General features: G+C 38.9%; 1 protein-coding gene across 5 annotated transcripts in view; it reads right to left on the bottom strand.

Moving 5' to 3' along the window:
• Dcaf8 (DDB1 and CUL4 associated factor 8) overlaps window positions 1-19625 on the bottom strand; it is a 47279-nt gene extending 27654 nt beyond the window's left edge. The window contains exons 1-3 of one of the 5 annotated variants that reach the window (XM_078027195.1): window positions 19484-19625; window positions 18322-18395; window positions 785-859 (exon numbers count right to left, since the gene is read on the bottom strand). In XM_078027195.1, the coding sequence (XP_077883321.1) occupies window positions 785-833 (49 nt within the window). In that variant the 5' untranslated portion in view covers window positions 834-859; window positions 18322-18395; window positions 19484-19625. Of the gene's footprint in view, window positions 1-784; window positions 860-11701; window positions 11726-18321; window positions 18396-19313 lie in introns of those variants that run through there. The other 4 variants (XM_078027194.1, XM_078027198.1, XM_078027197.1 and 1 more) reach the window with 4 other exon arrangements.
• Window positions 19626-23322: the final 3697 nt, after the last annotated feature.

The raw sequence follows: 23322 nt of genomic DNA, 5'->3' as shown, positions 1-23322 counted from the left end.
AGCAAAAATGTTAGTATCTGCAGATCGTATGGTACTCTTGCAGCTATTCAACCCCAATAGAACAAAAACAATCCATGGACACCACATAAATGAATGGATATAAAACTTTTACAAAAATAAGTGGCAGGCTGGCTTTGGCTTGTAGGTTATAATTTGCCAATCCCTGATCTAAACTAATGACCAAGCTCCAAATCAATAGTTTAACTTAAATCCCTCTGGAACTCTGTGCCTTTCAACTAATCCTAGTGAAAAAGGAGGGGAGGGAAAAAAAGGAAGGCAGGACCAATCCTAGTTGGTTAGGGTTGTAACTTCATTTTTTTATTTTGGCACCTGGGACTGAACTCAGGGCTTTACACATGCTAAGCATGCACTTTATCACTGAGCTATATCCCCAGCTTGGTAACTTCATCTCTTATCCAATACCTCTAATGAAGAAACTCTTATTTACCATGGAAAGAGATCTCTCAATATAACTGAAGAACCTCATCTTCCCCCAAATCCCCCTGTTCCCATCACCAATTAGGTCTTGTTTTTCTCTTTCATTAATAGCATTTCCTAGGTTCAGCCTACCTGTACAGCCTTTCAGAATTCTAAACCTCTTGACATGTTATTGATTTTCTGAAAACAAAAATCTGAAGGGAAAAAAGTACCAGATAATATGTTTCCCTATATTGAAAACAACCCAAGAAGGGTTTCTTCCCCCACAAAAATCCTCCCATGTCTTGCAGGGAGGAGGACCTCAGTTCATAATAAAAATAGCTTCACCTTCATTTTGGCCCCTTACCATTAGCTAAGTCTGTTTTGCCATCTGTGCTGCTTCCTTTGCTGGACATCTTGAATGATGTTTGCTATAGCCAGCCTGGATTTGGGAGAGGAAGAAAATGAAATAATTAGAAAACAATTAACCTCAGAAAGACTACAAAAGGGGCAAAGAGATTTAACAATGTATAGACTTTGTCAGTTTTATAAAAATGATTTTTGTTATGTGTGCTTAACAGGGCTTCTCAGCTACAGAAAAGCATGTCAGGACTTTTTCCCCTCCAAGAAGGAACATATTTGGGGAAGTCACCTGCCATCTCTTTAACCTTATTCACTGAATAACTGGCAGGTTTTTTTCGGATGGACAAGAAGGAACCTGAAACAGCAGGCACAAATCAAATGACAGGGTACTGCAGGCAAAGAGCCTCAACTCAACACAGAAAGCTAGCTTCAGCACTTTCCTGTAGACAAGGGTATTCTGTTTTAAGCAATATTCATATGTATCCATAAACTCTGTAAAACTCTTATTTTCATAACATGAAAAGGTGAGTCAGATTCTGAATATCATTTTATACAGAAATAAACAGTAGAAATCAAGCTCTTGTTAATTACTGAACTTGGGCTTTATGTTCACTCAGACTTCTAGTTTCAAGCTTAGTACAAACATAGATACTTAGGAATATAAGAAGCACAGCTTCTTATAATTGAACTCAAGAGCACTTAAGACTCCTAAGAAAAATCTCTTAAAATTTTCCCCCTTTTAGGACTAACAGTCACCACGTACAAAGGTGGGAAAGAAAAGGGCATTTCCATTAAACCACCTCAGTTCATTTTAAACAATGGCAAACTTTCACCTAATACCAACAACTTTCATCAGACTTGTCATTCTGGCAAAATTCTAACTAGGAACCAGGCTATCTAGCTTATTTCCTTTGTGCCACTATAGCACGATCATTCCCACCCGAACCCCAGAGCCTTACTGCCACCTCTAGCAAATTTCAAAGAGTAAAGAATAATGTTATTCAGACTAGAATTTTGTTAAGCCCTTTCAGGGCCTTGGACAAAAGGCACTGGTAAAAGACAAAGTATGATTATGACCCCAGTCTTTGGGCCCAGGCACACTGGCCTCTAATCTTTCAACAGCCCTTTCATTCCCATAACAATTATCTTTTTTTTTTTTTTGATACAAAGAATTGAACCCAGGGGTACTTGACCACTGTGCCACAACTCCAGCTGTATTTTATATTTTATTTAGAGACAGGGTCTCATGGAGTTGCTTAGTGCCTTGAAGCTGATGAGATTGGCTTTGAACTCACGATTCTCCTGTCTCAGCCTTCCAAGCTGCTGGGATTACAGGGTGCGCCTCTGTGCCCGGCTCCCATCCTTATCTTTATCCCCTACAGAAACCCATGCTGCTTCATAAAAAGTATCCTCTGCCAAGAGACAGCTGCACAAAGACTGCTCACTGTAGGACAGGGTTGGGGAGTAGAAATACTGCAAGAACAGGGCTGAAGTTAAATATAAGGAAGAGACACCTGGATTGGAGATGGTAAAAGACAATACCAACTAAAAGAACATGTGAAGCCACATAAAGAATACAGTGAAGAGCCATTTGTAAGCAGGCTGTTTTCCTCCTCTAACTTTGAAGTGTATATTTCTGTACAGCATTCCTAACACAGCACTTGCTTTTCCTTCTCAATAGTCTGTTTATATTCTTTAGCATCTTAGCAGTATCTTCTCCCCCATAATTGGTGTAAAACTGATTATATTAATTGCAAAAGTCCTATGACATGGGGAAAATAATTATACTACTTTACGAAGATTAAAAACTAAAGGTATGAGCAATACAGTCTCGTGGTCAACTGGGAATGGATATGATATTTTTCTACCTCGGAATTAAAACTGCTTACCGTATCTTACTTCTCACCCTACTATTATCCACTCCCAGATAAGAATCTAGAAAGACAGCTCCAGAGAATCTTTCTCAAAACTAACCAACTTCTACAATAGTCCAAACTGCCTGAACTTTAGTCATATCTGCTCTAAAACACATATTTGCTTTTCCAACTCCATGGTCAGGAACTGGCAGAGACTATATTCATATCCAGCTCTGAGATGTGGGAAAGAGGGAGCCAGGAAGTTCAACTTATACTAAGAGGTTATGGAGTAGTTTTGGGGGGACCTGGCTTAAGGTTCTTTCAAGAACAAATCTTCTCTTAGAGGAAAATAGCTGTTAGAATTTATTGCTAAATTCAAAAAGCAAAAACCCTGTGAATACTTAGGTCAAGCTGGGTGCAGTGGCGCATGCCTGTAATCCCAGCAGCTAGGGAGGCTGACTCAAGGATAGCTCTCAAAGCCAGCCTCAGCAACTTAGCGAGGCACTAAGTAACTCAGTGAGACCCTGTCTGTAAATAAAATGCAAAATAGGGCTGGGGATGTGGCTCAGTGGTTGAGTGCCCGAGTTCAATTCTCAGTATCCAAGGGAAAAAAAAACAAACTTAGGTCAACCCTGTTTAATCACTGAGTTAACAGACAGAAGCCACAAAGTTTAGTAAAATCATTCCTAGACTAAAAAAACCAGAAGTCCAGGATTTCAGTATGTGAGCCAAGCCATTTAGCATACTTCATTCCCTCACATAAGCTATTGAACCTTCTTTGAACTTTATTTTCTCTAGCTCTTAAAAAAAAAAAAAAAAAAAGGACTGGAAATGTGGCTCAGTGGTTAAGCGTTCCTGGGTTCAATCCCTGGGGGGGGGGGGGGGGATGGTGTCCAAAATCTAAAATTTTTTGAGCTCTGACATTACAATCAAAAAGTTTCAGATTTCAGAGCACTTCAGATTTTCATCCTATTAGAGATGCTCAACCATTAAAGTCTACACAAATATTCCAAAATTTGAAAAACTCTGAAATGTGAAACACTTCTGGTCTCAAGCATTTCATATAAGGGACACTCTACCTATAGTAATTCCAGAGATGGTATAGATGAGTCGAATTTTATTTTATAACTTCTGCAAAAGGGTACTCTGGAGCAGTGGTCTCCAAACTTCATGAATCTCTCTCAGTGAAAAATTTGAGCATAAACGCCCAATATGTGTTGATATACTGTCAATTCTCACTAAATATTCAGATAACTTTTCTAGGATAAATACCTAACAGATATTTCAACATCCTTTTTCTGTATATCACTGGGTCATTTTTCATCTCTTAAGTGCATTAATTCCAATTTCATGGGACCACTTCTCTAGAAAGTCAAGATATGACGACAATAATAAAACACAACCACTTTTGGAATGAGTTGTTATTCTTAGAATATGAATTTTAATCAAAAGCCGCATGTGATGGCACATGCCTGTAATTCTACAGGCTGGGGAGGTTGAGAAAGGAGGACTGTGATTTCAAGGCCAGCCTCAGCAATTTAGAGACCCTGTAATCTATCAAAATGAAAAAACAAACCAGTTCAACTCTAGAGCAGAAAGTAGAGTAACTACAATTGAATTCTATCTATCCCCCCACATTCATATGTGGAAGGAATAACTCCCAACATGGCAGTATTTAGATATATGGAATATAATTAGGTTTAGATGAAGTCACAGCTGAGGCCCACACAACAAGATGTCTTTATAAAAGAGACACCAGAGAGTTCTGTCTCCCCACTGCCATGTTAGGACACAGAGATAAGGTTTACATGTACAAGAGAGGAAGAAAGCCTTCAGCAGATACCAATCATGTTGGCACTTCAATCTTTTGATTTTGAGCCTTGAGAACTGAAAAAATTAATTTATGTTGTTTAAGGCACCAGTCTAAAGTATTTTGTTATGAGCTATTTAAAATGCTATCAAAATTAAAGCAGGTAGAGATACTGTGTCTGTGCCCTAGACTCAAGTATAGGAGTCACTCTAGAATTTTTTGCACTCACCAACAAATACAAACTTATAATCTGAAGTTTGGGACATTTGACCCAAACTCACACACTACCTTCACGCCCCCCTCCCCCAGTACTGGGGATTGAACTCAGGAGTACGCTACCACTGAATCCTTTTTTATTTTGAGACAAGGTTTCACTAAAATGCCCAGATTTTCCTTGAAATTGCAGTTCTCCCATCTCAGCCCCGCCCCCAGTGGGGTTACAGGTGTGCATCGCCGGTCTGACTCTTCTTCATTCTTCAATGCATTACATACCCCACCCCCAAAATCCACTGTTTCTACTTTCATCAATATCCACGAACGTCCAGTCCAGAGCAAACCATGCTGGGCTTAGAAAAGCTGATGAGTTCACTGCCCCAGGTAGCTGGAGGAGTTTAATTAGATTAGCTCTCCTGCCTGTACTCTAAAAATAGCCATAACCCCTACCAAACTGAAGGTTAAAGAGTAAACTAGTGGAGGATGGAGAAAAAAGACCCAGGTATCATTTTAATTTCACTAAGAAACTCCAGTGGCCTAGTTTTTTATGCCTTAATAAGGCCTTACATTTTTAGCCAACTATATAAAATATTAACTAAAAGCCATGCAGAAGAAGAGTTTATATATTGGATAAGAGGACTTTATAGAAGCCCCAAACGTCTCTGGGGCTACTTTCCCTCGCAAAAGAGTCTATGTATGATAGAACCATGGATATCCAAAGCAAAAAAGAAAGAGAAGGGAAAAAAAAAGGAACAAACAAAAACTCCTTAACCCATACACTGGACAATATGCAAAAACTAACTCAAAATGGATTCTAGGCTGGGGTGTATTTCAATGGTAGACCATGTGCTTGGCATGCAAAAGGCCCTGGGTTCAAGCCCAAGCATCCAAAACACACGCACATTAAAGAAATCACAGACCTAAATGTAGAAGTTAAAACAATACAATTTCCAGAACAAGACAAAGATGATTACCTTGTGGCCCTCAGTTAGGCAACTGTTTCTTAGAACAGAATACAAGCATAAAAGAAAAAAAAAAGAGTATCACAAGTTCAAGGCCACAGCAACTTAGCAAGGCTCTAAGCAATTTAGTGACACCATGTCTTAAAATAAAAAACGTCTAGGGATGTAGCTCAGTGGTAAAAAGCTTCTGGGTTCAATCCCAGTACTAGAAAAAAACAAACACTCCCCACACCCCAAAAAAAGCCCACAATGAGAATCCACTAAACACCTATCAGAATGATTAAAAACTTTTAAATACTGAGGAAAATTTATATCAAGTACTAACAATAAGCTTAACAACTGGAACTTTCATACAATGCTTATAGAAACACAAAACAGTAATTTGAAAAACGTTTTGGAAATTTCTTATTAAGGAAAACATACCATACAAACCAGGAATCCCACTCCAGGTAACCTTCCCACCCCAAGAAAGAAAATGTCCACAAACTTTTAAAAACCTATAGATAAATGTTTTTGTTTTATTTAGATTGATTTTAAAAACTGGAAATAATCAAAAGTTCTTCAGCTGGGTCATAGATAAACATACAGTGGCACAACCATAAAATGGAATACTATTAAGCAACAAAAAATAATGAACTATTAATACAAGCAGCAACATGAATATCACATTATAATAAGTGCAAAAAACCAGACTCAGTTATGTAATATACAATTCCATTTATGGTACTTTCTGGGAAAGATAAAACTGTAGGGATACAGAGTACATTGGTACGGAGTGCAGCAGCTGGGGAGGCTGAGACAGGAGGATCTGGAGTTCAAAGCCAGCCTCAGCAATAGCAAGGTACTAAGCACGAGAACCTGTCTGTAAATAAAATACAAAATAGGGATGGGGATGTGTCAGTGGTTGAGTGCCCCTGAGTTCAATCCCTGGTACAAAAAAAAGAGTGAAAATGGGAGGAGAGTGGTGAAGATTAAAAAAAAAAAAAAGTCATGATCTTGTTATATAACAGATAATATTCAACAGTTAAAAACAAAATTCTCAAGGCTGTGATTATTAATGTAAGTTAACTAAAGTAGTGAATACATCACAGTACATGAGAACAAAATGTCAGGTCTTCTCACTTGAAAAGTGCCAGAAGGATTTTTTTGCTGCAATCAAAGCCACTTTGTGATTTATCAGCAAGCATGTGAATTGTAAGATGAATCTGAATTACATAAAAAAAATCTCCAACCCTATTGTTGTGGTGATAACTAAAAATATCAGAAGCTAAAAGTAGATCAAAGTTTTTCTAGCAATTGTACTACTGACTTGTATGTTTGTTTATTTATTGGTGCTAGAGATCAAAACCAGCCCTTTTGTGTGCTAAGCACATGTTCTATCACTAAGCTATATCCTCAGCACCTGTATATTTGTGCTTTTTATTTTTTAAAATTTACTTCTAGTTCATTTTAAGTCCTTTGGCATCTAAGGCCTTATAAAAACTGGTCTGATAACTTTATATGACCTGGAGCCTAATGGAAACATCAACATATTTAATACTACTGGACTGCCGTTAGTCCCTTTACTAAGACTTGAACTCAGTCAATTCTTATAACTTACATAATCCCATTATTCTCAGTCCAGTCCATGACTCATTCTGCAATTCAACTGCCCAACTTTCCTACAGAAACATCCATATTTCAATGAGGCAAGGTTTTAGAACTTCCTCTGAAACTGAAAGATGATGGTACAAAAATACTGAGAGTCATACAGTCCCTAGTTCCTCTTGAGAGGACAGATGTCCCCTATCACTTATAACTAAACAGATGTGCAGGGCTGATCTCCATCCAAAGTACAAATTTGCTTATCTAGGCTCCACAGTCCATCTGGTATCAACTAGTCCTACTTTCCTTACCCCAAATTTTTGTTTTCAAAATGCAATGGCTCATTTTAAATTCATTTTCCTTTCCTTAATATTTTTCTGCTTCATAACAAATACTTCTCCAAGTCAATTTTTTACTCTGCTGCTAGCTACATTCTAACAATATAATGTTTATTAGTCAGACAGAGAATCTCTGGCATGTAAATTCAAAGGATGACCCCAAAGAAGCTTGAACTCATGCTGTATAAAACATGTTTAAGGGGAGACAGAACTTTAGGTTACTTTCTAGTAAACACTTGGAGGGGTTAAATAATCAACATAGTCTCCTCTGACAAGCTGGATGTTGCTGGATAAGGGAAATTAATTTCCGTTCCTACTGTGCAAGATTTGACAACAGAAGGAAATCCAATTGTATACAGGCTCATCATAGTACCCATTTTTATTCAAATTATAGGCCTCTGGCACCACCCAGTGGCCCATCTGTAGACAAACATGCTGGTATGCAATATAGAAGTTATAAAAATAAACAATGTGTCCACAATCCCTTTTGCAGCCATAATCAATTTTTTAAAATGAGTATAGAATTATAATACAAGTATATCACTTTTAAAAAAATAAAAATGTTACAGTTGAACAGAGGAAAAGATTATATTAGTTTCAAGGAGAAGGAGAAGCTTCCACCAGAAATTAACTTTCAAGATGAGCTTTAAAGAAAGGATAGGATTTCAATGGGTAGAGTTGAGAAAAAAAGATACTCTGAAGGTGCAGAATGAGCAACAACATGTAAGTTAAGAAGGTGACAGGTTCAAGAAAATATGAGAAGTAGATGACAGGCAGAGTTGATTTAATTAAAAAGTATAGTCAATAGCTGGAGGCAATACTGCTGCATGCCTATAACCCTAGCTAAATGGGAGGCTTAGGTAGGACTGAAAGTTCCAGGCGAGCCTGGGCACTTCATGAGACCCTGTCTCAAACAAAACAGAAAAAAAGGAAAGGAAAGAAAAGGAAAGGGGAGGGGAGGGGAGGGGAGGGGAGGGGAGGGGAGGAGAGGGGAGGGGAGGAGAGGAAAAGGAAAGGAAGGGAGGGGATGGGAAGGGAAGGGAGGGAGGGAAGGGAGGGAAGGGAAGGAAGGAAAGGAGGGAGGGAGGGAAAGGAAGGAAGGGAGGGAGGGAGGAAATGAAAAAAGGGAAGAGGGTACTGGGGATGTAGCTCAGTGGTAGAGGGCTGCTGGGTTCAATCTCCAGTAGCACCAAAAAACAAAACAAAAACAAAAACAAAATGAAGTGCAGTAAGTGGAGGGATGGGGGTATACTCCAGTGGTAGAGTAGCAGCATAGAATGTGCGAACCAGCATCACAAAACAAAACACCCATACAGTAAGTTGACAGGTGCGCGTTATACATCAGGGAGATTACTTTGTCAAACATAGGATAAACTGAAATTAACAAAAAAGAAAGGGGAAACAAGTTAAAAAGCTATAGTAGTTGCCAAGAAAAGCAGTAAAGAAGGCATGACTTAGGTTGGTAGCAGCAGATGAAAATAAAAGGGAATTGACATGAGAAATACTGTAGAGGTAGATAATATTTAGCTCTTTAAGTAGTTATAAAGCTGAAAGTCAACACAAGTTTTGAGCCTGAAAATCAAATGCCACAAATGAGAAGCTGACATGAGAGGGAAGAGATGAATTTTGATTTTGAATGTGTTTAAAATCCAAATTGACATGCTAGGAAGGTAATGAGAAACCAACGTAGGTAAGAACATTAATAGGGCTGGGGATGTGGCTCAGGTGGTATCGCGCTCGCCTGGCATGCGTGCCGCCCGGGTTTGATCCTCAGCACCACATACAAACAAAGATGTAGTGTCTGCCGAAAACTAAAAAATAAATATTAAGATTCTCTCTCTCTCTCTCTCAAAAAAAAAATTATAAAAAAAAGAACATTAATAAATAAATTAAGGCTGGGTATGGTGGTGCACACCTATAATCTGAGGCTCTTGAGAGGCTGAGGCAGGAGGATCGTAAGCTCAAAGCCAGCTTTAGCAATTCAGCAAGCTGTAAGTAACTTAGTGATACCTTTTCTCAAAATAAAAAGGGTTGGGGATGTAGCTCAGTGGTTAAGTACCCTTGCGTTAACTCCCTGGTACAAAAAAAAAAAAAAAAAAGAAGAAATAAATTAGGACCAGACATATAGATTTGTGAGTTGTCTGTACAAAGAAATTTCAATATCAGATATCTTATAAATTATACTTTACTAAAAACAAACAAAAAGAAGTACAAAAGCAAGCTCTGAGGGGCTGGGATTGTGGCTCAGCGGTAGAGCGCTCGCTTAGCACGTGCAAGGCCCTGGGTTCGATCCTCAGCACCACATAAAAATAAATAGAATAAAGGTATATATTAAACAACAACAAAAAAATAATGAAACATTCCTTAAAAACAAAAAACACAAGCTCTGAGAAAGGAGGTCCACAGAAAGAATCTTAAGAAATACATATCCTCAGATAAAAGCAAGAATGGAAACAGATTTATGGTCAAGAGAAGTAGGAAAAATAAGTTAAATGCCTTGGAAGTCAAAGATAAAAAGGTTTCAGGCAGGTGGGAAATGTCCATGTTTTCCCTATTTCCAATGCTACGGGCGGGGGCAGCGGGGGAGATATACTAAGAAAAGGCTCTAAGAGTCATAATAGCTTTTCCCAAGAAATTGCCACAGGATCTGAATTATTTTCTTCCCTATTTATGCATCACAAACACCAGGGGGTGCTGGGGATATAGCTCAATTGGTAGAGTACTTGCCTTGCATGCACAAGGCCCTGGGTTCAATCCCCAGCACCACCAAAAAACAAACAAAACAAAACAAAAGAAACCCACCAGGATTTAGCTATCTCTTCATTTAATTCTATAAAAGAGAAATAATTTTTAAGTCACTGGAACTGCAAGCATGTACCACAATGCCCAAATAAAAATTCTTTCCTTAAGAAACTAATTAGCTATACTGGCACAGTGGAAAAATGTATTTTTTTACTTATTATTTTCCTTTCTTTTTCTTTATATAGGGCCCTAGTTAAGAACCAGATAAACTGGGTTCACACCTGTAATCTCAGCAGCTGTGGAGGCTGAGATGGGAGAATCATGAGTTCAAAGCTAGTCTCAGCAAAAAGCAAGGTGCTAATAAGCAACTCAGTGAGACCCGGTCTCTAAATAAATAAAATACAAAAAAGGCTGTGGATGTGGCTCAGTGGTCAAGTGCCCCTGAGTTCAATACCTGGTACAAAAGCAAAAAACAAAAAAAACCCCAACTCATTAGCCTATCAATTTATCATAACTGGTGACCATGTCTAAACAAATAAACTGGTTTTTTTTTTAGTTGTAGATGGGCACAATATCTTAATTTTATTTATTTTTATGTGGTGCAGAGGATCTAACCCAGTGCCTTACTCGTGTTAGGCAGGTGCTCTACCACTAAGCTACAACCCCAGCCCCAAATAAATATTTTTATTCATACTGTCATCTGAATACTTTTTATATTTTACATACACTTTTAAAAGAAATATTTAATTCTACCTTTCAGCTCATTTGCTCATCACTTGGCAGTGAAGAGCCCTGTTCTTAAAGACAACACCGTAAAACAGAAAGGGCTTTCATGTCAGACTTGGGTTTGAATTCTACTTTTTTAAGTTTGTTTAGATAATACTTTATTAGTTTTGTAATCAAGCCCATGTAGATAAGACCTTACATATTTAATACAGTACATACCCCTGTACAAATGGAAAAAGATTAACGTTTCTAGACCAATATGGCTGTTAATTTCTGTACAATGCCAACTCAACACAGTAAACTGGGATACTATTTCCAAAGTTGATAGAACAGCTAAAGTTTCCAAAGATTCAAATTGCATATATGTGTGTGTGCATAAATCTATATCCATCTACATATATTTATATATATGTGTATTTATATAAAAAGACCAGTAATAACAGTATGAATTCTATTCTATGTATTTTTATATTTGTTTCCTTTGTAAAACAGGATAATATCACAACTCTGCAGGAGTTGATTTAGAGGATTAAAGATAATATATGCAAAGAGGCTGCTGTACATAGTAGTTTTCCAACTCTGGTGCCAGATGGCATTACTTAGAGAAGTCTGGGCTTCTCTGTTACTCAGAAAAGATCCTGCATACACTGTAATTTAGGACACAGTTCCAAGTCTATGAACTTTGCTTACCACTCTCACTGGCCTTTTAAAGAATTCAGAGAACTCTGTTAATAACTTCTTTTGAGCACAGTCATGTTTTGTGTACTGGGGCAAAGCAATCCATCCAGGAATTCACAACATAAGCCTCCCTCTCAAGTTCCAAGGATACCCAAGATGGAAGACTGCAAAGCAAAGAGGAAGATGAGGAAGTTCTAGTATTCTATGAAAGTAACTTCATTACTTTTTTGGATTAATGATTTCTCTCCATGTTGGTAACATCAAATGCAGAGTTTATAGTTTACTGGTTTTAATTCTAGTAATAGCTTTTTAGAGTATGTTAGGAATGCACTCTAATCCTTAAGTGCTGTTTTCCAGCAGCAAAGTTGCTACTCTTTATAATAACATACAAGCCCATTTATCTCAATTTAAATAGTCCTAAGGGTTATCTATTTTTTCATTGGGTTTCCAACATGACTTATCTTTACCATCAGAATTCAGTCCCCATTTTATTTCAGTTTCTATCATTCACAATTCAAATTTTTCTTAAATCATTAGAAAAGCCACTATACCAAATATATAATTTATTTATATATATATATATATATAAAATGTGATACTTCAAATATACTACTAAAAAAAAAAGGCTAAAAACATCAAGAAGTACCTTCTTGCCTGGCATGGTGGTATATGCTTTAATCCTAGTGGCTTGGGAGGCTGAAGTAGGAAGATTGCAAGTTCAAATCCAGCCTCAGCAACTTAGTGAAGCCCTAAGTAACTTAATGAGACGCTGTCTTAAAATAAACAAATAAAAAGGGTCGAGGATGTGGCTCAGTGGTTAAGCGACCCTGGGATTCAATCCCTGGTACAAAAAAAAAAAAAAAGGACAATGTACTCTCCTACCTATTTCAGTTTACAGGGCAAGTCTAATGCTGAGTACCAAGTAAGTTCAACAAAATATACCTGATAATGTGGCAATGAACAAATACACCAAAGGAATAGTGTCTTGGTTACCACAAGAGGTAAATCTTATATTAGTTTTACAAATGGCTAGGAAAAACCAGAAAGAACAAAAAGAGGCAAGTACAAATGCTTCATATTAGAACTTGGCCAGACTGCCTTAAACATGATCTTCAGAGGATAAGAGGAAATACCTAATTTTTCAGATAAAATGATGAAAACCTATGCAATGATCCAATCCATTAGACATACCACAATTCATTAATAAAATGCTAGCTTTGTTATATTAATCACTCCCCAATACCCTTGGCCAACTCAGAGCAAGTTCAGTTCATTATTTAATCTACATTATAATACATTCCTAGGGTAAGGTAGTACCTAAGAGATTGGACTTCTGACACAGAAACTATAACCTGTAGAGATAAGATGATAAGATGTCTCTAAACCCCAAACCTATAACAGGCTAATTTCAGAAGAGCTTTCAGGACTTTCTTTTCACTCTAAGAGTAGAATGACAAATTCAGTAAATAAGAGTAGGTAATCCCTTTTCCTGACAGATTTTAGCAGCACTGAAGTTTCTTGGGTACATTTATGAAAATGAAAGATGAAATTTTCTTTATTACCATAAAGCTAATCTAGGGCTGGGGATGTGGCTCAGCGGTAGCAAGCTGGCCTGGCATGCGTGCGGCCCGGGTTTGATCCTCAGCACCACATACCAACAAAGATGTTGTGTCCGCCAAGAACTAAAAAATAAATATTAAAAATTCTCTCTCTCTCTCTCACTCTCTCTTTTAAAAAAAAAAAAAAAGTTAGGTCTAGAGTAAAGCTAATCTAAAATGCATTGGTTTTTGGCATTCAAATCAAGACACAGTAGTCCCACTTATCTAAGGGGGATTTGTTCCAAGGCTCCACAGGATGCCAGAAACTGTACATAGTACTGAACTCTTATGTATACTATGTTTTTTCCTACATACATACACTATGATAAAGTTTAGCTTATAAATGAGACACGATAAGAGATTAGCAACAATAACCAACAAAATGGAATAATTATATCATTATGTTATAATACAAGTTATCTGAGGGCTGGGGTTGTATTGTAGCTTAGTGGTAGAGTGCTTGCCTCACATACATGAGGCACTGGGTTCAATCCTCAGCACCACATACATAAAAAAGAAACACTTGGCATATTTGAATTGTCAGCATCATCACACTTGCACTTTGGGTCCATTATTAAGGAAAATATCTAATTTTTCAATATTTCTAATTGGCAGTCATTTGATAACCCAGATGACTGCCAAGCAAGGCATAAGTGGGTATACAGCGTAGGGATACCATACAAGAAGACGATTCATACCCAGGCAGGTCAAGGCAAGGTTTCACCAAATTATGCAGAATAGCAAGCAATTTAAAACTTATGAATTGTTTATTTCTGGTCTTTTCCCATTTAATATTTCTGTATTGTGGCTGATCAGAGAAAGCAGGGGGCTATTGTACACATGGTCACTACCTCCATGCCTGATACTAATTTAATTAATTCATATGCTTATATTCTAAATAGGTGAGGAGAAACACCAGATCATCTGGGCTCATTGATAACCTACTATAAAAAAAAAAAAAAAAAAAACCCTAACAGAAACAAAAACAAAACACCCAATGCTATATTCCAGAAATATAAAACTAACATAAATTTATTCTTTATTATTATTATTTTTGATGGTGCTGGGGATTGAACCCAGAGCCTTGTGCATGTGAGGCACAAACTCTACCAACCGAGCTATATCTCCAGCCCCCACCAAATTAACATAAATTTAAAAATAACTCTAACACCAGTGTTACACAATAAGAAACCTGTGTTAGGATACTTCCTACTCTTTTATAATCTGGACATTTCCTATACATGTTTAGAGTAACATTTCTACAGTACAAACAATCCAGTAATAAACCTGAAAACTGTGTAACTAGACGCTTCATGACTTTAAAAGCCTATAATTCACATGATAGGATCCAGGACTTAGGGCATAGAACTGAATATCTGACTTCCACAACAGAGTAACCTCTATAAAATGTACCATATTAGAGTCTGTTTGCTTTTGAAATGCCAGGATTGTTTTAAAGTGGCAACAAAAAGGCTGGTTTCTTTTAGCTCTTTCTGAAGAGAAGCTTCTAACTTTAGGGCAATTTTAGTAACACTAAGGACAATGGCACTGAGACTGATTTCTTACACATTTTTTAATAGACTGTATTACAAAATGCTCTATCAGATTGGTGGTAGGAATGAAGAAGTCACAGGCATACCTAATCTCCTACCCCAGTAATACTAGGAAATACTTTCTAATAAGATTTCATAATTCTTATGTAATAAATAAAATATAAAAGTATTTACAGAAAGATAATAATTTTATAGCTATGATTCCCTGGATAAGAATATTGTATACACAGATGTTACCTGGACCATAAAATATGAATTCCTTCTGAAGGTTGGCGGGTGGGATTCTTAATTAGCACATGTGGCATTAAAGAACAGTTATTCCTCTATCAACCTATTTCCTTTTCTCCTCTGACCTTTCTTTCCATACAACAGAAATCTCCAGATCTCAAAAAAATATAACTGCCCACCTCATCAATACCCCCAAGAGTCTTTACCTTAGAATAGACAATTCAGAAGCTCAATGGTGATAATGAAAGTTGATAAACCCTGAAATGACAACTGGTATGAACCAATAAAGTTGCCTTCAGTGCAATGTCATCAGTTTATTGTAATTTCATGTAACCTTGGCTCTTCCAAAAATATGTGAAAGCCCACAAAAGGAGGTTTCTTTCTTTCTTTCTTTTTTTTTTGGTACTGGGGATCAAACTCAGGGACACTTGACCACTGAGCCACATCCCCAGCCCCATTTTGTATTTTATTTAGAGACAAAGTCTCACTGAGTTGCTTAGCACTTCGCTTTTGCTGAGAGGTTTAAATTCTTTACAGTGCTGTTTTATTACTAAAATGGTCCAAGCTGAGGGTAGAGGGGGTGGCACATGCCTGTAATCCCAGTGACTCAGGAAGCCAAGGCAGGAGGATCAGAAGTTCAAAGCCACCCTCAGCAATTTAATGAGGCCTTAAGCAACTTAGCAAGACCTTGTATCAAAATAAAAAGGGTAGGATGTGGCTCAGAGGTTAAGTGTCCCTGGGCTCAAGCCCCAGTATCAAAAAAAAAAAAAAAAAGTCCAGTTGTAAAATAAAAAACAACTCTGTATTCATAACCTCTTAGTACCGATTCATTGTCTAAATAAAGAGATCTTTAATAATCTTTTATAATCCATTGATAAGGTTAATATCTTGGAGAAAATGTATTTTCTCCATGGCTAAAATGAAAGGCATAAGAGGTAGCTGCAATACAGGTGGGCAACATTACAGCAGAAGGGCTCTTTCTTTTACATCACTGACAACTCGGATCAGGTGTGCTGAGAACAAGAGGAAGGAAGCAACGAAGAAAGGAAATGACTGATGTTGACTTTAAGAATACATTTATTTGGAAATATACATACACCAACATCTAGTATTCCTTCTATCCTCTGGTCTTGAACCCTAATCATTTTGTCCTGAAAGGGGTTCAGAAGGCAACTCTGGGTGGGCATTTGCAAAGTACATATCTAAGGTGAACAATTAAAAATGAATGAGGGGATGGGGAGCTCAGCAGTAGAGGACTTTCTTAGCACTTATTATTAAGTTCCCTGGACTGGCCTCGAACTTGTGATCCTCTTATCTTAGCCTCCTGAGTCTTTGGGATTACAGGAGTGCGCCCCCATGGCCAACCAGTTTGTTTTTTTTTTTAATATTTATTTTTTAATTATCGGCAGACACAACATCTTTGTATGTGGTGCTGAGGATCGAACCCGGGCCACACGCATGCCAGGCGAGCGTGCTACCCCTTGAGTCACATCCCTAACCCCACCAACCAGTTTTTTATTCTTATTTTTTCAGATATAAAAGTTGCTGGCCCTGGGTTCAATCTCCAGTAGTCCAAAGGGGAAAAAAATAACTTAAAAATTTAACCAGAAAAATGTGTTCTAAAACAAAATGCAAATAAGTATAAATGAATTTATAACTTATTCAAAGCTGTTTCTTTTCTTTTTTAAAAATATTTTTTATTTCTTTATTGTATTTATTTTTTTAATGTGGTGTTGGGGATTGAACCCAGTGCCTCACATGTGCTAGGTAAGCACTCTGCCACTGAGCCACAACCCCAACCCCTCAAAGCTGTTTCAATGACCTGCAGAGAAAACAAAATATTTTTTTGAGTGTGTACCATATGCTAGGCATAATCTAAGAGCTTTATATAGGTTCTCCCATATAATACTAACAATGATTATGAAAGGTAAGTGGTATTATTCCACTTTTAAAGATGTGGAAATTAAGAAAGAAGTTTAAATAACTCACCTAAGGTCACACAACTAATGAATCTTAATTCAATAAAATTAAACCCAGGTCTATGACAGATTTACACACTAACTTACATATACACCATCATTAAAAATGTTATAATCCAGTCGGTAATGAGCACATTCTAATCTGGACACCATGTGGGGAAAAAACCTTACCAGTATCACTCTATTAACTGTTTCCTACTACAAATCATAAAAATAGCCAGGTGCAGTGATGCACACCTGTAATCTTACTCAGGGGGTTCAGGTGAGAGGATCACATGTTTGAGGCCAGCCTCAACAACTTAATGAGAACCTGACTCAAAACAAAAATAAGAAGGGCTGGAGATAAAGCTTAGTGGCAGAGCATCCCTGGGTTCAATCCCCAATACTGAAAATAAAAAAAGAATCATAAATACTATGAATTGGCTAAGCCTACCTTCCAGAGCCAGTCAGCTTTTCTGTCATACCTTATGAGCCTCAACCTTAGCACTCTTCTCTCATGCTGTTGAATGCACCGGATAATTCTGCTAAGTATTCTTCAGACCAGGTACAACTATACCAACTGAGCTATATCCCCAGCCCTACTGTATTTTTTAACCAAAAATTTCCCCACGAGGCTGAGGTTATGGCTCAGCAGTAGAGCGCTCGCCTTGCATGTGCAAGGCCTTGAGTTTGATCCACAGCACCACATAAAAATAAATAAAAATAAATGTATTGTGTCCAACTAAAATAAATTTAAAAAAAAATTCCCCACTATATTCTGAAAAATTGGAATTCAGAGACAGGTCTGAGACACCAAATAAATGCAGCATCATTCACCATCCCTCAGCTTTTGGTTAGTTACAAGTGATTATTCTCTAAATGGCAAATATGACAACCCAGAGCCCTCTGAGGGGAAGAAACCTGATTTGACAAAAGGCTGAACAGAATTCATGCAAAATAATTCTTAGTTTTTTACAGTTTAAAAAACATGATCCACACAAAGGCAAAACACAAGACAAATGAACAAGAAAAAGAGGGAGACATGGGAAGGGGGACACATATTCACTTCTAGGCTTAAGTCATTTGAAGACAGCCATAGTCTAGGACAGAAAGTCAAAACACAGCAAATTAAACTTGAAAAAGTAATTTAACCAAAGCTGGAATGCAGCCAAGAACAATACCCAAACTCTTTTGGAAATTGTGATAGGAATTTCGACTTAAGTGGTCAACACTTAAGCATTAGGGCAGGGTCTCTCTAGAACTTAGGAATTTAAATGCCTTCAACTCCCACTCACCTTTCCTCCTTTTATCACTGAAGTAAGGCCAGGCTGAACTCCTGAGAAAATAGGTCTGCAGATTCACTGAAGGACTGAGAAAAGTTAAAGTTTACATGGCAAAGGTGTCTATTCTACTAAACATAATAAAAATATTTATGAGTACATTTTAGTATTTTTTTAGACCTCCTCTGAACTATTTAAAACCAGAATAACTTTATCTGACAGCTCAACAATAATCCCCACACACAGGGAAATAAAATGAACAAATCCAAGGATTAGAAGCCAGGCAAGCTAAGATATCCTAGCTCCACTAAAACCAGAAGTCATTTAGAAGGAAAACCTGAGTCTTTTCAACATTAAACCACAACCAAACAACCTCTCAACAAGAACGCACAGGGCAGGGAGTCGGGGTGGGAATCTCGGAGAGAATGTGATAGCGCTAGTGCCGGTTTGTTTACAGAGACTCCAGCAACAATCATATGAGTCAGAAATCCAAGCCGCCAGATGCTTTCCAACTAACAGGGACCAAACGGGACCGTTCTAAGGTGTCCTAAGCGATTTGGAGGTGGGAGCTGGTAAACTAGGAGAATCCTATCCTAAAGAGGACAAGACCAGACGGCAACAACCGACTCCCGGTTCCTTGGACCTCGGCATTCCGTACAAGGTGCTGGGCCTGAGAACTTGGGATGGGGGAGGGGGACACATTGCGCGGTGGCCCCGAGGTGACGGGGAGACGCCGGGCGACTCGCATCCCCCAATCTAAAGGGCGAGATAAGAGCACACAAATGGGTCACCCGACGAAGCAAGAAGTCCCTGTGAATTATGGGGGTAGCTCTTGGGGGCAACCCCAGGGCAGACCTGTGGATAGGACAACCGGTCCTCCTGACAGTGACTCGGATCAAGGGAAGGAGAAGACCTGAGCCCCAGGATCTTGGGAAAGGGATCAGGACTACCCTGTGGGGTACCGGCAAGGGAGAGGGGGGCAGGCCGAGCCGGAACGAGACACGGACCGGGTAGGTCAAGGGGGGGGTGTCCGGCTGGGGCAGTTACAAGCACGGGAGCCGGCGAGGCTCAGCAGCCCGCTTCCCGTCTTGGGTCATCCTTCTGCCAGCGGCTGCTCCGACTGTTCCAGGCCCAGCCGCCCCGTCCACTGCCGCCACCAACGCCGCCGCCATCTTACACTGGCCAGCGGCCGCCACCACCACCGCCTCCGCTCTCTGCGCCTGCGCCTGCGCCGCCACGCTTTCCGGCCTCGTTTGCGACGATGTGCTCGAGAAGACTGAGGAAAGAGTGGCCGCGCGAGCTGACGGCTCCCAACCCTCCACAGAGGACGCCTAAGGGGCGGGGCTTAAAGTCAACGGAAAACTGTGTGGGGCGCGTGCGCATTACCGAGGAGGCAAAAGTTGTTTTCGTAATGTTGCGGAGGGCTGGCGTCTCTCGTGATAACTCAAAACACGTGCGGTTTAGGGGCTTCCCAGAGTTGTGACGGAAATAAACTTCATTTCCAAGGGTCTGGTAGGCAAATTCCTGGGTGACCACCATTCTTACACACCCGGAAGGAGCAATTATCGACAGATTTCTTCAGAAAAAAAAACCCTTTCCTTTGACGACTTTCGTTTCCGTCAGCGGCTTAAGGAGGCGCATGTCCCCGACAGTCCTTATTTATCCGTCTTTGTAAAAAGGGCTCAAGTTTGAGGTGCAATTAAGCTATTCAGGAGGCTTTCTTCGAAGAGGGGTGATGTGAAGGTTCCCAAGAATGGGTCGGTGACGAAGCGTGATTTTTGTACACTCTGCTTCGCTCTGACACCTAAAGGAATCCTGTAGAGGATTACTCCCAGCTGCCAGGCTGGGGATCCATCGATCGATCGGTTTTTATTTCTTTATCTCCCCGCCCCTTTTAACCAAAAGGTCAGGGTGCAAGAATTGGACCTTTCTACCCTTATCATCCTATTCCAAGTCTTACATTACTTCACTGCTTGGTGCAATAGGCGCTCTGCTTCCATCGCTGCCCTGCTGCAATTAATCAGGACAGCTGGAGTGACTTTTTAAAATGGAAGTCGGGTCATAGCCCCCTGCTCGAAACCTCTAATAGTGTCTGACTACATAATAAAAATCAAAATTAGCAGTGACCTCCACGCGAGGCTCTACATGATCTGGCACTTATTTCTTTGATTTTATCTCCTCCCACACTGCCTAGCTCTGCTCTGACCTTTTTGGCTGTCACTCAGACCAAGGCTTGCTCCAGCCCCAAGGCTTGCTCCCTTTTCTTGGACTGCGCATCTATTAAATCTTTATTAGACTGGATTTTTCCACTTAAGTCAGGTCTAGTACACCAGCTTGTATTGCGTTTTTCACAAATTTTTGCCTATAATATTTAATATATAATTATGTATTTTTTTTAAAGACAGTAAGACAGGGAGAGAGGGAGAGAGAGAGAATTTATATATATATATATATATTTTTTTTTTTTTTTGGCAGACACAACATCTTTGTTTGTATGTGGTGCTGAGGATCGAACCCTGGATGCATGCATGCATGCATGCGAGGCGAGCGAGCTACCACTTGAGCCACATCCCCAGCCCCTATAATTATGTATTTTTAATCTAACTATCCTATAGAATATAAGCTCCTGGAGGCAGGAACTGTGTCTAAAAAACATCTTTGTAATTTAACACGTAAAACAGGGCTGGAGTGCAAAGTAGCTATTTTATGACGACCATTATAATTTATTCTTTCTGCTAGTCAACTACTTACTGTACTACTTATTTGGGAGGGTTTGTTCTAGGTGCTGGGGTTACAGCAGTAAATAAAACCAAAATTCTAACATTCATGGAACTGACTACTGGAGTAGATGGGAGTGTAGTGTGAGAAGAGACAAAGAGTAGCACAAAATTCTGAGAAGTACTGTAAAGGAAAATAAAAGTGGGTTATGGGGGGTGCTCTTTTACTTTGGGAGTTTGGGGAAGGCCCCTTTATTGAGATGACATATGCATAAAGACCTGAACTATGAGAGTGACCCATGCATACTTGGGAAAGAGCATTCCAGTCAGAGGGAAAAGCAAGCTAAAGACCCTGAAGCTTGAGTGTGCTTAATTAGAAAGCCAGTGAGCAAAAGAGCAGGTAAAGAAATTATTTGGAGGATGAGCCAGGTCACTTACAGATTTATAGACCAAGGAGAAACTGAATTTTATCCTATGAAGCCACACAGGATTTTGAGTAAAATAAAAGTCACATCACCTGAGTTATAACTGAAGTTTCTTCTTTTTTTTTAATATTTTTGGAATGGGGGATTCAGCCTAGGGGCACTTAACCACTGAACCACATTCCCAATCCTTTTTATTTTTTTTTATATTTATTTTTTTGTAGTTGTAAACAATAACTTTTATTTATTTAGTTTTATGTGGTGTTGAGAATCTAACCCAGGCCCTTAAACATGCGGAGGTGAGCGCTCTATCGCTGAGCCATAACCCCAGCCCCAATCCTTTTTATTTTTTGAGACAGGGTCTTGCTGAATTGCCTCACTAAGTTGCTGAGGCTGGTCTTTTTTTTTTTTTTTTTTAAGTATTTTCCTAGTTGTTGATGGACCTTTATTTTTTATTTATTTATTTATATCCAGTGCCTCATGCATGCTGGATAAGCCCTGGACCACTGAGCTACAATCCCAGCCCATGAGGCTGGTCTTGAAGTTGTTACAATCTTCCTGTCTCAGGCTCCAGAGTTGCTGGGATTAAAGGTGTGTGCCACGCCACTACACTTGGCTGAAGAGGTTCATTCTTGTTGATTTTGTGGTTTGGGGCATCAGGGATTAAAACTAAGGGCACTTAACCACTGAGCCACATCCCCCAGCCCTTTTTATTTATTTATTTTTGAGGAAAAGGAAAAAGTTTTATTGCTTTGCTAGCACACGGAAAACAAAGATGACTCCTGTCTCAGAGTCTGTGATTCTGTCTTATTTTTAATTTTAGGGCCTCGCTAAGTTGCTGAGGGTGGCTTGGAATTTGTGATCCTCCTGTCCCAGCCTTCTGAGTTGCTGGAATTATAGGTGTTCACCACTGTGCCCAGCCTGATTGATTTTTTTAAACTGCCTGCAAGGAGGCAAAATACAAGCTGAAAAACCAGTGGGATGAGGAGGGCTCAGTTAATGTGGAAGAGAAGAAAGCTAATGACTGAGACCTTTAATTGTGAGGCATTCCAACTAGAAGGATCAGAGAAGAGGAGCATTCAGCAAAAGTTATCAAAAAGGAGTAGTCAGGAAAGAAAGCTAAGAAAATCAGGAGTGAAAGGTCTTACAAAACACATTCCCAAAAATGTTCCATGATGTGCTGGATAAGCTGCATCGCTCCCACACAAAAGACCGAAGATGATTAAAAACTGACCAACAGAAAATGGATATTTAAGATTTTGGCAAGAGTGGTTTTAGTGAAGGTTAGGGGACCAAAAGCCTCATCCTCCATGATCTGGTTTTTTGTATCCATCCCTTAGTGAATACCATTACTATTCCCACCCGGCCAACTGCCATTAGCACTAAATTTTCCCATTCTCATTTGGGCTGTCCTGTTAAATTTGAGGTTGTGATAATTATGTCTTCAAGATACTCAATCATACTAATTTCGGTGACACTATTTTCCATGGCTGAATTTATATCATCCCATTGATCATTTATTTCATTAGCCTCTCTTCCCTTTTAGTCTACATGTTCTTCCAAAGTGATTGTATCTGTTTTTACAGTTTAAACTACCATCCACATACTTTGACTTTCAAGTCTTTACTTGGAAACCCAGGCTTCTCTTTTAAGATGTAGACTCACAGACTTGATGGATGACACTTTTTTAAAAAAACAGCTTTATTAAGATATAATTTATGTACAATTCACTCAAAGTGCACAACTCACAGATAAGTGCAACCATCCCCACAGCCAATTTTAGAATCTTTTCATCACCTCAAATAGAAACCTAGGGCAACTCTAAGGGGGTCCCTTCTTGACCTGTGAGAGTTCTCTCTCTTTTCTTCTTAAATGAA

The sequence above is a fragment of the Ictidomys tridecemlineatus genome, chromosome 11 (genome assembly GCF_052094955.1).
Source record: "Ictidomys tridecemlineatus isolate mIctTri1 chromosome 11, mIctTri1.hap1, whole genome shotgun sequence".
Lineage (NCBI taxonomy): Eukaryota > Metazoa > Chordata > Mammalia > Rodentia > Sciuridae > Ictidomys > Ictidomys tridecemlineatus.
This window is presented reverse-complemented; position numbering and strand designations above follow the sequence as displayed.